This window comes from Hippocampus guttulatus, chromosome 2 (genome assembly GCF_054856545.1).
Source record: "Hippocampus guttulatus isolate MCC_2025c chromosome 2, RoL_Hgut_1.0, whole genome shotgun sequence".
NCBI lineage: Eukaryota > Metazoa > Chordata > Actinopteri > Syngnathiformes > Syngnathidae > Hippocampus > Hippocampus guttulatus.
In genome coordinates this window covers 12417215-12431460 of record NC_141262.1, presented here as the reverse complement: position 1 = coordinate 12431460, position 14246 = coordinate 12417215, and the positions used below count along the sequence as shown (strand labels likewise).

Sequence of the window (14246 nt, the reverse complement as noted above, 5' to 3'; positions counted from 1 at the left end):
CATGCTGTCGCGCAATGATGTCAGTTAGGAAATTTGGAGTCGAACTCATTTGATACAGTGCTGTCCTTTCATCTTCCCAGATGACGTAATCAGGGAAGGAAGACCGAAGGGCAGGGTGCGCATTACTTACGGCCATGGCCTAAGAGCTAGCCCGGCCAGTCAAGTGACTCATTAAAAATGCAACCTTAGTATTATCCTGAGCCTGAGTAGATGGTTGCTGGTCGAAAGTCAGGCTGCAATGGTAAATGAATTATTCGCAAATACCTGGCTCTTCACCATAGCGAGAAGGATGAGATAGTGAAGTTTCTCGAACATGAACCATGGGTGAATATACCCCAGTAATGTGAGGCAAAGGATTTGGAGGTGGAGTGGCTTGGGAGCGAGACTGCTCCACCCGTGAACCCAAATCCTCACACCAGCGAGCCAGCAAGGTACCCGCGCCGTGGAGCCCCGTGAACCATGAACTAGTTATATTTTTGCTGTCCCACCAGTTGACCTTGGTTGGCCAGCGCTTGCATAATCTTTTCATAGTTCACAGAGTCCATGGTGGTCGGATAATTCTGTCTGGGTTTCGGGAAAGTTCTGGACAGAATTAGACTCCAGAAATATGAACTCAGAAAGAATTGACAAAAAGATTTATTTACAAAAAAAAAAAGATAATAAATGTGCAGTAATTGGACAAAATTTTCCCTCAACCGGACGGGGTCACTTTGGCACCCCAGTAATCATTCATTATTTACAAAGACAACTCAAAATCACATTATTGACACTTGATTTACTGACCTTCCTCGGACTGTATTTATTTCACAGAATGAATTCATATTCAAAGTAGGCATTTTGACCTGCAGAAGTTTGAAAACAGTTTTGAGTTTGAGTGCGTCAACTCAAACAGTTGTATTACTTCTCAATAAACGAGTGTATATCTAGTAGTGTTGATATTGTGACGTTAATATGAATATATTAAACGTTGTGAAGAAAATGGACGGATTTTTTAAAATACAGTAATGATAAGCGGCTCGGAAAATGGATGATAGGATTTCTGCCGCAGTGGTTTCGCGTCGCCGACAACAGTGCGCTTGCGCAGTATCATTCCACACAACTGCACTAACCAAACATGGCGGCGGCCGTCGACAGTGTTGTTAAAGTGTAAGTTCCCCTTTTTATTTTATCAAAAGAAAATCCACGAGTCGTGCCGACGTCAATATATATCCGAGAACCAATTAATTAGCGACAAATCTTTTGAAACCACACGCACAGAAAACTGTTTTCGAATGCAAAATGCGTCCCAAGAGAATAACGTTATCTTGTGGTGTGCTAGGGATAGCTAGTTAGCCGCGGGCAAAGAACCGAAACACAGCGACTGAGGAGCTGTAACTCACACACACGTCACCAACTTAAGTTGGCCAGTTTGTATTTTCACCTGCTTTATTGGCTGTATTGGTAATTGCCTACCCGCCGATAACCCCGTCTGTAGTTGGTCGCTCTGTTGTGAGGAATGGCGTGCTAACGATCAACCTTTTGTTCTGACGTCGCCCCTCTACACTGTTGAAATTCAAGAAATTTAGCTTAGGTCCGTTTGCCTTAAAGAATTGCTCGGTTTGAATGCGGAATGTGTTTATCATCGGAGCTGTCGTTCACAGTGGTATTCCAAAAAAAAAAAACAACAACAATCCCTGGATCGCATTTTATGGTTACCCAGTTAAGCTTCATGGGAGAGACACGATGTTAGAAATACTTTCCACATGATGTAGAGAGGTTCTTATCTTTTGCAAACTGCAACAAGAGTAACGCAGGCTTTTCCACAACATTTTTAAATATCATTTACATTTTTGTGACATAACAGGGTTCCTCGATGTTCTCAGGCTTCCAGAAAACTATTCTCAAGTTAAAAACTCTCATTTGTCAGTAGGTGTGAGTGATATTGGTTGTTTCGCTATATGTGCCCTGCTATTGGCTGACCAGTTCAGGGTGTATACAGGCTCTTACCTGGTGACAGATGGGATAGGATTTGACACACTTGCGAGCCTAATGAGGAGAAGCACTGTAAACACGGCTAAATCGTTAAATGCAATATAATTGTTTAGCCATGATTGTTACTCACATTATCAGATTTTATTTTAATTACATATTCCAGTCTGGGGGAGCAGTGTTATCGAGATGCTATGGAGCAATGTCACAGCTATAATGCCAGACTGTGCGCTGAGCGTAGCATCCTCATGCCCTTCCTGGACTCACAGACCGGTGTGGCTCAGTCCAACTGCTACATCTGGATGGAGAAGAGACACCGGAGCGCAGGTATAAAAGTCAGTTACAAACCATGGTGTACAACATTACACTGCCTCTTTTTTTTTTTTTAAGTGATGGTCTTTGCCTCAAAATTCACACATTAGTGTGGAGGCTGTTATTGTACATGTACCTTAATATGTACAATAACACTGATTAATATTATTTTCCTTTTTTTAAATTCTTTTTAAAGTCCACCCTAACTTCAACTTTACCTATGCTGCAGACATGGCTCGACGGTGTAGCTTGTGTGGTTAGTGGTACAGTCCTCAACTTTTGGTCCTTCAATATATTGGTCAGGTGTTGCTCCAGGTCAACTGTACACGTATCCAGCTCGTCGCTGGAGGAAGAAACGGCGCTCTCATCCCCCCGAGGACCCCCGATTGGCCTTCCCTCCTCTCAAAACAGGTATTACCGCTCAAGAAGTGTTCACCTTCGACAGAAACGTGAAACGTTTTTCATCAACGGCTCTGGTGTCATCACAACATGCATACTGATTAACTTGTGTGTGCTTGTAGCAGATTTGGAGTTGGGCCTGAAGCGTGATGCCTTGGGGGCGGCTGATGGGAGCAGTCTGGAGGCTCTGCTGAAAGGTGAGCCCCTCGACAGGAGGAGTGGTGTGACAGACATCCGCGGTCCCGAGGAAGATCAAGCCACCGTGGACGCCCCTGCTAGCTCTACGACAACTCACACATCCTCCGGACGTGTCCGCAAGGTTTGTTTTCTTTGTTTGTTTGGGGTTTTTTTTTTTTCAATGATGACACCTCATAAGTTGTTTTTTTGTTCATTTTGCCAGTTTGAGTACCAGATGGTAAGAAATAAACGAAATAAAAACAGATGAATGGATATCAAACAAACATTTGAATATACTTTGAAGAACGTAAGTTGTTTGAGAAAGCTGGGAAATTTAATTGGCCAGCGTCTTGGAAAAGGGAGTTTAAACCCTGTGTCATTTTCACTGCAGAGAGTCCTTGACCACGATGACTATTTGGACGACTTAGATGATGAAGACTTTGAGGATGAGACCCCCAAGAGGAAAGGCAAGAGCAAATCCAAGGTGAGAACTAACTCTTGTGTTGGTCAGCTCATCAGGCAAGGCAGTCCATGGCAAATTCACGTGTATAGCAACATTGATATACAAGTGTGGAAATTGTAGAAACTCGAAGAAAGCGACAATTTCTCACGTTCGCACTCCGAGAGAGTGTGTCATTTGTTATTAGCACACCAAGAAAACTCCCCGCGCAAAACGAGACCCGCCGAAAGTCAGTTTTCATAGAAACAAGCAGACTAACATGCCGGTCCTTAAAGGGGCTGCAATTATTTCTACCCCGTTACCAAATGATCGTGAACTCTCTGACAAGCATATGAAAACATTGCATTCACACGTTTGCAGTTGGTGGTGAATTATGTATATAGAAGTCACTACACACGTCCCCCCAGAATTCAACCCAACAAAAATAGACACTCTAAAGTTCAAGTCGTGGGGGGCGAATCCGGCGGCCGTAACGGCTACGCAGGACGGGGGAGTGAGGAAGCGCATCCCCAGGGGGCGGGCGCGGAGGAACAGTAGAAACTGGAGACGGGGGAGGCACGGGGAAGGGGTCAGAGGGGAGAAGGCTAGGAGACAAGCGTCCGGTAGGAGGACGACCCCGCCTCGGCGGGCGATCCACTTCAACCGGCCCGGCCAAGTCCAAGTGAGCTGGCTTAAGGCGGTCCACCGAGACCCGCTCGGGTTTACCCCCCCATGTCAATGACAAAATGTTTCTGTCCCGCCTCCAAAACTCGGAAGGGGCCCTCATAAGGAGGACGCAAGGGCCCTCTGTGCCCATCAACGCGAATGAACACATAACCAGCTGACAGGAGGTCCTTGGGCACGTGAGCACCTGGAACACCATGGCAGGAAGTGGGCAGAGGGGCAAAGAGTCTGGCATTGTCCAAGAGGGTGGAGCGTTGTGCCGTGGCCGACCAAGGAGTAGTAGCAGTCGGCACAAAATCCCCAGGCACCCGCAGAGGCTGGCCATAAACCAGCTCCGCATAGGAAGACCAGAGATCCTCCTTAGGCGCCGTCCTGATGCCCAGCATGACCCACGGGAGTCTGTCAATCCAGTTGCCATCCTTCAAGGTGGCATGAAAAGCAGCTTTCATCGACCGGTGGAAACGTTCGCAAAGGCCGTTGCCCTGCGGGTGATACGCTGTGGTGCGGTGCAACTTCACCCCTAAGCTGGCTGCTACTGCAGTCCAAAGCTCAGAAGTGAACTGCACGCCGCGATACAAGGAAATATCCGAAGGGGCGCCAAAACGGGATATCCAGGTGCCAATAAACGCCCGTGCCACGTCGACTGATGTAATGGACGACAGCGGGGCGACCTGCGCCCAACGTGTGGTGCGGTCGACCATAGTTAACAGGTGAGTGTACCCCCGAGAAGGGGGCAGGGGGCCAACCAGGTCGACGTTAACATGGTCGAACCGTCGCTCAGGCACGTGAAAGTGTTCCAAAGGGGCCTTGGTGTGGCGGTGCACCTTGGCCCGCTGGCACTTCACGCAGGCACGAGCCCAATCACTGACATCCTTCTTCGGGCCATGCCACACGAACTTGGCTGCCACCAGTCTTTGAGAGGCCTTGGTCCCCCGGGTGAGAGAGTCTATGGACAGCATCGAAAACCGGGCGTCGCCAGCTCAAGGGAACCACAGGCCGAGGGGGGCCTGTGTAGACATCACAGAGCAAATTGGTGCCGGAGCTGCCAAAGACCATGTCCCTCAGCTGCAAACCTGTAGTGGATGACCGGCACTGCTGCACTGTGGTGTCGGTAGCCTGGTCCTTCGCCATACTGCAGTAGTCGAGACCCAGGTGGACCGCTCCAGCCATGGCTCTGGAGAGGCAGTCAGCAACACAGTTGTCTTTCCCCGCCACGTGTTGAATGTCTGTAGTAAACTCGGAGACATAGGTCAGCTGGTGTTGCTGTTGGGCGGACCATGGTTCTGTGGCCTTGGACATGGCGAAGGTCAAAGGTTTGTGGTCGACGTAAACTGTAAACCGGCGGCCTTCCAGCATGTGTCGAAAATGGCGGATGGCGAGGTACATCCCAAGCAGTTCACGGTCGAAAGTACTGTACTTCCGCTCAGGGAGGCGTAACTGCCTACTGAAAAAAGCGAGAGGCTGCCAGGTACCGTACCGTCACTGTTCAAACACCGCCCCCACCGCGTAGTCCGAAGCATCCGTGGTCAGTGCCACAGGGTCAGAAGAGAAGGGATGTGCCAGCATGTCGATCTGCGATGCGGGCAAAATGCTGCGCTGTGCCCCTGTGTCGCAGAGGAAACGCCGTCCAGAGATAGTCGCAGATGAAAAGCAGCCCGCCAACGTTATCGACGCTCATGGCCACTAATGAGCGCCGGCCGCGGCGTTTCCTGGCCCGCCGAACGAGCACGGCGAGCTGCACTTCTTTGCCTTCGTTCCAAACTTGGCGTGGTAAAAACATAAACCAGTAGCCGGCCGCGGGTGAGGGTCAGCCGCCGCGACGAGTGCGTAATCATCGGAGGCACCAGCGGCAGTCACGGGGAAGAGAGCCGCTGCACAGTGTTGCTGGCCGGCCAGGAAAAATTTATCAGCCTCCGCAGCGAGCTCTCTACAGTCAGTGATAGCAGTGTTAGCTAAAGCTGCCCTCACCTGGGTGGGTAACTGGCGCAGAAAAGGGTGAAGAAAAAGAAAGTCCGGTTTGTGCTCGCCTAGCAGCTCGAGCATACGATCCATTAACTCGGAGGGCTTGCCGTCCCCCAGGCCGTGGAGAGAGAAAAGTTGGTTGGCTCGTTCAGCGTCGGAAAGTTCAAAGGTTTTCAATAAGTGAGCCTTCAGCGCATCATATCGTCCTTCTGTCGGAGGAAACTCATGACTCTGGACGCCGTCGAACTGCCCAGCGCGGAAACAACGTAGTAGTATTTCCTAGTATGCGCAGTGATGTCGCGTAGGGTGAACTGGGCCTCGGTCTGAGCGAACCAAGCAGACGCAGATGATTCCCAAAACTCGGGGAGCTTGAGCGAAACAGCGTTCTGGGACATCTTTGCGGTCTGGAATCGTCCAGCAAAAAACGTCGAGGGTCACCAGTGTGGAAATTGTAGAAACTGGAAGAAAGCGACAATTTCTCACGTTCGCACTCCGAGAGAGTGTGTCATTTTTTATTAGCACACCAAAAAAACTCCCCGCGCAAAACGAGACCCGCCGAAAGTCAGTTTCCATAGAAACAAGCAACATGGCGGTCCTTAAAGGGACTGCAATTATTTCTACCCCGTTACCAAATGATTGTGAACTCTCTGACAAGCATATGAAAACATTGCATTCACACGTTTGCAGTTGGTGGTGAATTATGTATATAGAAGTCACTACACAAGACATGTTATAGTAATGCTCAGGGTTCCCACGCCTCCTGGGAAACCTAGAAAATGATTGATCGATTTTCCAGTCATGTGGTGAACACAAACAGGTTAATCAGGCATCTATGTCTGATTTCAGCTGCCTTCAATGGAGCTGTAGCGCTTTTCTGCTTCATCTCTGCTTCTGACTTGCACAGCAATGCGACCACTCAATGAAACTCTATATTCCTATAGAACAGTTGTTTCCATTTTTGTAGCCTCATGCCCATTCATCCCTGCACATTGGACTCTTTACTTTTGAACACTCTCTAAATATCACATGAAATGTAGGCCTCTTGCGTTTTCATTCTTCATGTTTATTCTTAAGCATTGTCCTTGTCTCCTTATCGCTTTTATTTTATCTCTATACCATTTTTATAAGTCTTGGGACTTACTGGGCTAACCTGGGATCTCAGGATTGTATTTCGTGTTGTCATGTGGAAATGTGGCTTGGTATGACAAAAAAAAAGTCCTAGGATCTTTGTAGCCTTGAATTTTGACAAAAGGAAAATGTCTGGAATTTTCAACTCAACTTTAAATATCACTTGTAAGGCCCACAAGAAAGTACATTTGTGAGAAGGTAAAAGAAGAATATCCCCCCCAAAAAAACTATTTAAAAAACAAATACCGTCTGTTCCCGTGCATATTGGGGTGCATAAAACACTTATTGTAAAGAACATTTTTCATTTGCCTTGCACTTTTTTTCCATTATTTTTCCGCTTTTAGTGACGTTTTAGGTTTTTTGTCATCTCGGTATTGAAGTGATGCAACCACACTAATTTGTAGGATGTGACATATCCTCAATGTTCTTTTTTTAGGGGCGCAGTGACAAGAACGGCAAGAAGAAAAGTGAGGCTGCGGCTGCAGCTCTGGAGGAAAGAGACAAACCATACGCCTGTGACAGTGAGTCAAAAAGCTTTCCTTTGTCTTTCACACCTGTGTACGTGTCATGCATGTTTGGCAAGGGAGCTTTTTGATTTTCCCGCTGAAATACGACATCAAGCCTTCTGCTGTGCATGATGTGATCTGAAAGACGCCATCTGGAACTTGAGTTGACGTTGAAAAGTTGCTCGCTTGGAAGTTTTTTTTCCCCCTGCCTTCTTCTTGAAAAGGTCCTTTTTTTCTGTATAATTTTTGGCTGCTGTGCCAGTTCTCACCTCTGCTGTATGAGCTTGCTGCTGGGAAGGCCTCTCTAAAATACATGTGATGTAAATAAAGTTAAAAGAAAGAATGCTTTCTGCGGGGCAATGAACAACACACTTTCCTGGCTCCACCTGAGAGCCCCTCTTTTTCCGTACGGTAACTCAACCATCACTATAACCCTTGTGTATTACCGTGTGTGTATGTCAGTCTGTGGGAAACGCTACAAGAACCGCCCAGGCCTGAGCTACCACTATACACACTCTCACCTGGCGGAGGAGGAGGGCGAGGACCGCGAGGAGATCGAGGCACCACCCACTCCTCGCCAGCCTGAGGAACAGAAGAGTGAGTCACTCTCAAGTACTGAGAGAGGGAGAGATGGCGCGAGAAAAGCGGGAGGGGGAGCAGTCATGGGGTTGCATGTGTGTGCTTGAAGGAAATCGCGTCCTCATTTTTTTCGCCCCCTTCCGTCCTTTTTTTTCCCCCCCTTCATATTCAATCTCAAAGTTTGCAAACGATACACCCATTGGTTCTGTTCGTGTAAGTGTAAACCAATAACTTCTTACATATTCAACTTTTTTGTTTGACGTCAACAAATCCATCGTGTTTGCATACATAATATCGAAATCGTTCAATATTTTGCATTTTATGCAAAATGGGTGAATGACTGTCATGTCATAATCTGCTCAGTGTATCAATTACATCATTGATCATCAGCTCTGCCAAATAAGCCGTTATAAAACACCCAATTTTGTTTGCTCTTGGATCATTCTGTACCATTGTGTATGTGAGCCCGAAAACGAATGTGCTCTTTTTAGCCTCGTGTTGTGGTAGTGGAAAGGTGTGCGCTAGCAGGTGGAATTTCCGCCTTTGCGCCCTCAACCATGCAACCATAAATTAGTAGTGTTTGTGTAGTTTTTCATTTTGGCAGGTCATTAGCCTGAAAACCATTTAATTTTTGTCCAAAAAAACCCCCAAAACACATCCAGCTACCATAAGTGTGTTAGTTAATTTTACATACAGTAAGTACAGTTTGCGTAGATTGGGCCGAATCTGTCAAGCTGCACCGCAGCCAAGCAGCTTCGATAGTGCGCTTACTATGTCACATACACACCAGGTAAAAAATAGACACTGGACAAACAATTCAGGACAGGGTAACCAAAAACACATCCAGCCCAGCTTCCCATGCGAGCCAAAAAGGAGCAGGCGTTGGCTACTTGGCATGGCTGGCAAGTAAGCGTGTGGACTTGTTTACAGCTCTCGAAGTAAGATAGCAATACTTGAAACAAATCAAAGCCGGCCACATGAATGACTGGCAATCTTTATGCTTTTTTTATTATTATTATTATTAATGTCAGAGAATGAGATTTCCTCAACAGGTAAGCATTGTTCTTTTTAATGTTGAGCTGCATTTGTTTTTGAAGAAGAAGAAGGGTTTGGATTATTTTTTCCAATGCATTATCGCTATGGTGGGGCTCAACTGCGGAGTACCGTATATGTTATTCATTGCTCCATATTCTGAACAAATCGATGAAAGAGTATTTAGTAGTTTTTGACAAACCTGATCACTAATTGACCCCAAAACACAGGTCGCATAAAGTATCTATCTATCGTGTGTATATATTTTAAATGCATGCAAATTTGCTTGTAAATACTCAGATTCAGTTCACATCATCAGCTCGTTCCCGTGCTCATTTTTGTTTTGTCTGCCATGGTGTCAAGAGATTTGAATGGTTCTGAAATGACAAGGGTGTTTTTGTTGTTGTTTTTTTTTGTTTGTTTTGTTATTACAATTACTAGGTAAATCATTAGGTACACTTGCACAATCTAACATGCTGTAGGAAGAGAAAATATACTGTATATGTCCTTACAAAGATAACACTGCTGTCAAATAGTTAAATATTAAGACTGCTTAGTATTTGAGTTTCCCTGTGCTTGTATGAGTTTTTGTTAGGGCAGTCTTGCTTCCTTCCACATTCCCAAAACATGTTACATTCACTGATGACTCACTGTAATTGTTCCAAGATGTGAGTGTGAATGACTGTTTGTCTACATGTGTCCTGTGATTGGTTGGCGACCAGTCGGAGGTAAAATTACGGTCTTGTAGTTAACGAACACAAACACGGTTCATGCATCATACATTCCCTCTTGCATGTCCAGCATTATTATTTGATTGGTGGATGATTTTAAAAATGCTTTCAAAATATTTTAGTTGGGTTTTTAGTACACAGTACTATATTTGCTGTGATGTTTTTTTTAATGAACTAACTAAAAAAAAGAAAAGTCAAAACAATAATGAAAAATCCAAAAGTATTTGAACCCAGCACAAAGGTGTACCCACCCACCCATCCAGTCAGCCAAAGTCGGCTGGTATCCAGCTTGCCAATAACCCTTGCGAGGATTTGCCGTTAAGAAAATGAATCAATATTATTTAGATTTGCAATACGGTACATCATGTGTTGCCTAAAAAGTAACCAAAGCATTGATGAGAGGCTCTCAGTATGATTCGGTACACCACTGCAATCAAGAATCACAATAATAACCTTTTTTTTTTCTGGGTGCAAAATTCTAAGTGAGTGTAGTTAGCCATGATAAAATTGCTCTTATTGGCTCCTATGAAGTATTCCTAATGACCAATGACAAGTGCTTTAAATATGTTTGTGTTTATTCTCCTGTGTAGCAACTAAAAAGGGTCCAAATGGTCTAGCACTGCCTAACGATTATTGCGACTTCTGTCTGGGAGACTCCACCTTGAACCAGAAGACTGGCCAATCAGAGGAGCTTGTGTCCTGCTCAGACTGTGGACGTTCGGGTATGGCTGGGATGACGGGAACCCTCACGCCATCGCTACCCATTGTGCACATGAAGTACAATTGATGTTCACTGTTTGTTTCATGGTTGTGTCCCCCCCCCCCGCAGGCCACCCAACATGTCTGCAGTTCACACCTGTAATGATGGCCGCAGTGAAGACCTACCGCTGGCAGTGCATCGAGTGCAAGTGCTGCAATGTTTGTGGCACGTCAGAGAATGATGTAAGAATGAGCATTAACTTTAAACCCTGCATATTGACATCATCCAATTTAAAAAGCATACACAGCACACGGCGCAGCTCTGAGCACAATCACAATTAGACTTGCAAAGGGCTGGAAAGTTTCCGCTAAATTTCCAAGGGAAGTTCAAATGGGGGATTTTGGAAATATTGCAAATTGGAAACTTTCCATGGGAGTGGCGGTGGAATGATAGCCGAGCATATATCTGAGAACAAAAATTTAAAGAAACTAATTTCATCAAATTTTCCACCAGTGTTGTGACTCAACTCAAACTGAAATATTTTCAGGGACAAAATTGGTAAGGGAACATACAATAAATAAGTACATGTTTGCAAGGGAGCTTTCTGCATTTAACCTGGGTGCATAAACATGCACACCGTCAACACCTTTGGGGTACTGTATATTATGCCACATAGTCTTTTTGGCGTAGGAGTTTCTAGTAGGACCTCACGACATTGGAAAAACATACGATATGGTTGTTGAATGTTGCAACATTGAAATTATTGGCCTATTTGATATCTTCCTGAAGAAATGACCTGTTACCGAATGAAGCAATGTTTTTTTTTTCCATGCAGCAAAATAAGCAGGTCCCAGTGTGTTCCTTTATATATCAGCTGCAGCCGTTGTGAAAATGCTCTATAAATAAAGATGCATAGTTATGTGTATGTTAAGGACTGGACTTGCGCCAAAAATCCCAACTCGCTAATCGCGCCGACATCAGCCAATGACTTCCGATTAGATTCGTAAGTGAATGGAACGTATTTCCGTGGGTTGAAAAAACAAGTATCGCAGGGGTACACGACCTTAAATGCTCAATTCTTTCCCCTGTTTTAAAAAAAGAGCGGCATGTCTGAAGCGCACCAGTAATCTTAATTTTGCCTTACAACATTAAGGCAAAAAAATTAGGAGGCACTGACCAAAATTGAAAAAAACTTAAGTCACGGTATGACTGTACTTGCATGAAATGTGCTTTTTTTAGTCAGTATTATCCTAAAATATTATACATGTATACTACACAGGAGTACAAAATGCATGGAAAAGCTAAACTAATAAATCGTGAGCCCCTTTGATTTGATTTAGAAATGGCCATCACAAGTGACTGTTTATTTCCGAGAAGTCAGCACGAGTTAAACCAATAATGTGTTTTTTGTTTGTTTTTTTCCCAGGACCAGCTGCTGTTCTGTGACGACTGTGACCGAGGCTACCATATGTACTGCCTTAGTCCCCCCATGACGGAACCACCCGAAGGTAAGATGCCACACCACCCTACCTTAAATGAGGTGATACTGGATAGTAAGCGGCAGTCGTCGTACATTACATCAGCGATTCCCAAACACTGTCAGATATCATCCGGTGTTCTATGGGAAATTATCCACTCAACAAAACGAAGTTGTAATTATAATTTCCGGTGCATGCAACAAGATGGATGCAAAACAAATATTTTTTTAAAAAGGCTTCATTTGATGTACACGAGCACTTAATACAAACCTTTTAAGTCATTAACATCACTTTTTGGAATTACACTTAATAGTGAATGTTAGGCAATCGAGGCTAATTGTTATTACTAATGAGAAGCAAAAACAGACTTTGACTTTGGCTGTGACCTTGCACGTGGATTGAATTAAGTCAAACGGCAACACCGAAATGGTGCCAACATTGTTATTTCTGTTGCTTTGGCCAGATAACAAAAAAAAAATTCAGATAAAGATGAGGATTTTTTTTCAAGTGAAAAGCGGTGAATAAGTTCCCCATAAAATACATGAAAAGAATCTGTACTCCAAATAATGCATTGTTTGTCCATCTGTTTATGCCAGTGTCTTACCGTGATTGGCAGAACAATGAAATGCTCTTCCTCGAGAAGGCCCAGATGTGTTTGATGTTTCTACTGTGAACAACACGAAGGTGACTTGGCAAAATAAAGCATTCCATTTGTGTGTGGTTGCAGGGAGCTGGAGCTGCCACCTGTGCCTGGCCCTGCTCAAGGAAAAAGCCTCCATCTACCAGCAGAACCAGAGCTCCGCCTCCGAGTGACACAGCAGCAGTTAGTTGGTCTCACCCCCTCTTTCACATGACCACTGTTTGAGCAAACCAACACATCAGAACACCCACTTTTTTCCAAATGTAGCTCAACCGCCCCATGGGTCGGCAGCAAGAGTCGGTCGGAGGGGGCGGGACGCCAAAACAGACCTCATATCAGTTGACATGTGGCTGAAGCGTAGCTGTCTTAACACATTCATCTGCACACATCTGTCCTAGACTGCTGCTACACACCAGAAACACAAAGACGAGAAAGAGAGAGTGAAAGCATGGGGTAACCATAGCAACAGCCGTCTCCATGGGAGCTCCCGGGAGCAGACAGAGTGGCGTCGCAGCAAATATCCTCATCTGCACTGCGGAGTGTTTTGTTTTGTTTTCCTCCAAATGATTTTTACTCGCAGGATGTGAAGGGGGCAGAACACAGCACAAACCGTATGTTGCTGGAGAATTATTCCATTAGTGTTGTTATTGTTCTGGTTACTAGTGGACCTTTGTAGTGACATTTGTCCGTGAACTTTGTCAGATCTTTTGGATCATTCCCCATCCTGGACCACGCAGCTCATTATGCTGCTGGATGGATCAAAAAATTCAACCAAACACTATAAAATGTCATACTGTAGATTGGGTTCAAAAGAAGGAACATTATATCATAGCTTACTATCATTTTTCTATTGGTATTTATCCACCAAACGGTGCCCATAGTCTTATTTTCCAAAGTCTGTAACTGGCTGCTTGTCACATTTCCATAATCATTGCTTGGTGTTAATTCACTTTTAAGCTTGTTAACACAGCCACATTCATTTCAGAGATGTTGTAGAGACCACTCACGGTGACATAATTGTCAGCAGCAACACAGTGAATGCACTCGCCTAAATATTGTCTTTTTTTAATTTTGAAATACATATATATTACAAAATATGCCATTGGTATTGGGAGAATTTTCTAGTGGTTTTGTAAAGTGTGTGGTGAACACTTTCACGTATACGCTTCAACATTCTATGTACTGTGTTGCCTTGTTTGTATTTCTGTTATGCCTGTGACCTTTGGATTCATTTGACTCATTGGATATGTCAGGCCTCCATTCTCCACATTTGTAAAATGATGTACTTTGTTGTACTATTTTTTTATTTTTTACATTTATTCGGTGACAGCGCCGACAAGCCTGACTGAAATAAAAATGGTGTATTTCCTTGAGAAATTCCATTACTTTCGCTCAGCTAAACTGTGATTGTTTTCACAACAGAGCACCACAGTCTGACTGAAGATTGCTGGTTGGTTTTTGGTTTGAACGACCCAGTCCTTCCCGCTCGCCGGGGACTGTTGCGCTCTCTG

At 44.8% G+C, this 14246-nt stretch overlaps 1 protein-coding gene across 4 annotated transcripts; it reads left to right on the top strand.

Moving 5' to 3' along the window:
- The first annotated feature begins 1088 nt into the window (after positions 1–1088).
- dpf2l (D4, zinc and double PHD fingers family 2, like) lies at positions 1089–14120 on the top strand. Of its 4 annotated transcripts, XM_086137217.1 has the most exons (12): positions 1089–1146; positions 2135–2295; positions 2584–2691; positions 2802–2998; positions 3248–3340; positions 7506–7590; positions 8038–8172; positions 10508–10639; positions 10747–10859; positions 12044–12125; positions 12823–12918; positions 13134–14120. In XM_086137217.1, the coding sequence occupies exons 1-11, from the start codon at positions 1115–1117 to the stop codon at positions 12906–12908; spliced, it is 1224 nt and encodes a 407-aa protein (XP_085993343.1). In that variant the 5' UTR covers positions 1089–1114; the 3' UTR covers positions 12909–12918; positions 13134–14120. The 4 variants fall into 4 exon arrangements, with proteins under 4 accessions (XP_085993343.1, XP_085993351.1, XP_085993335.1 ...); XM_086137225.1 differs by having other exon boundaries at positions 2805–2998; positions 12823–14120; XM_086137209.1 differs by having other exon boundaries at positions 12823–14120.
- Positions 14121–14246: the final 126 nt, after the last annotated feature.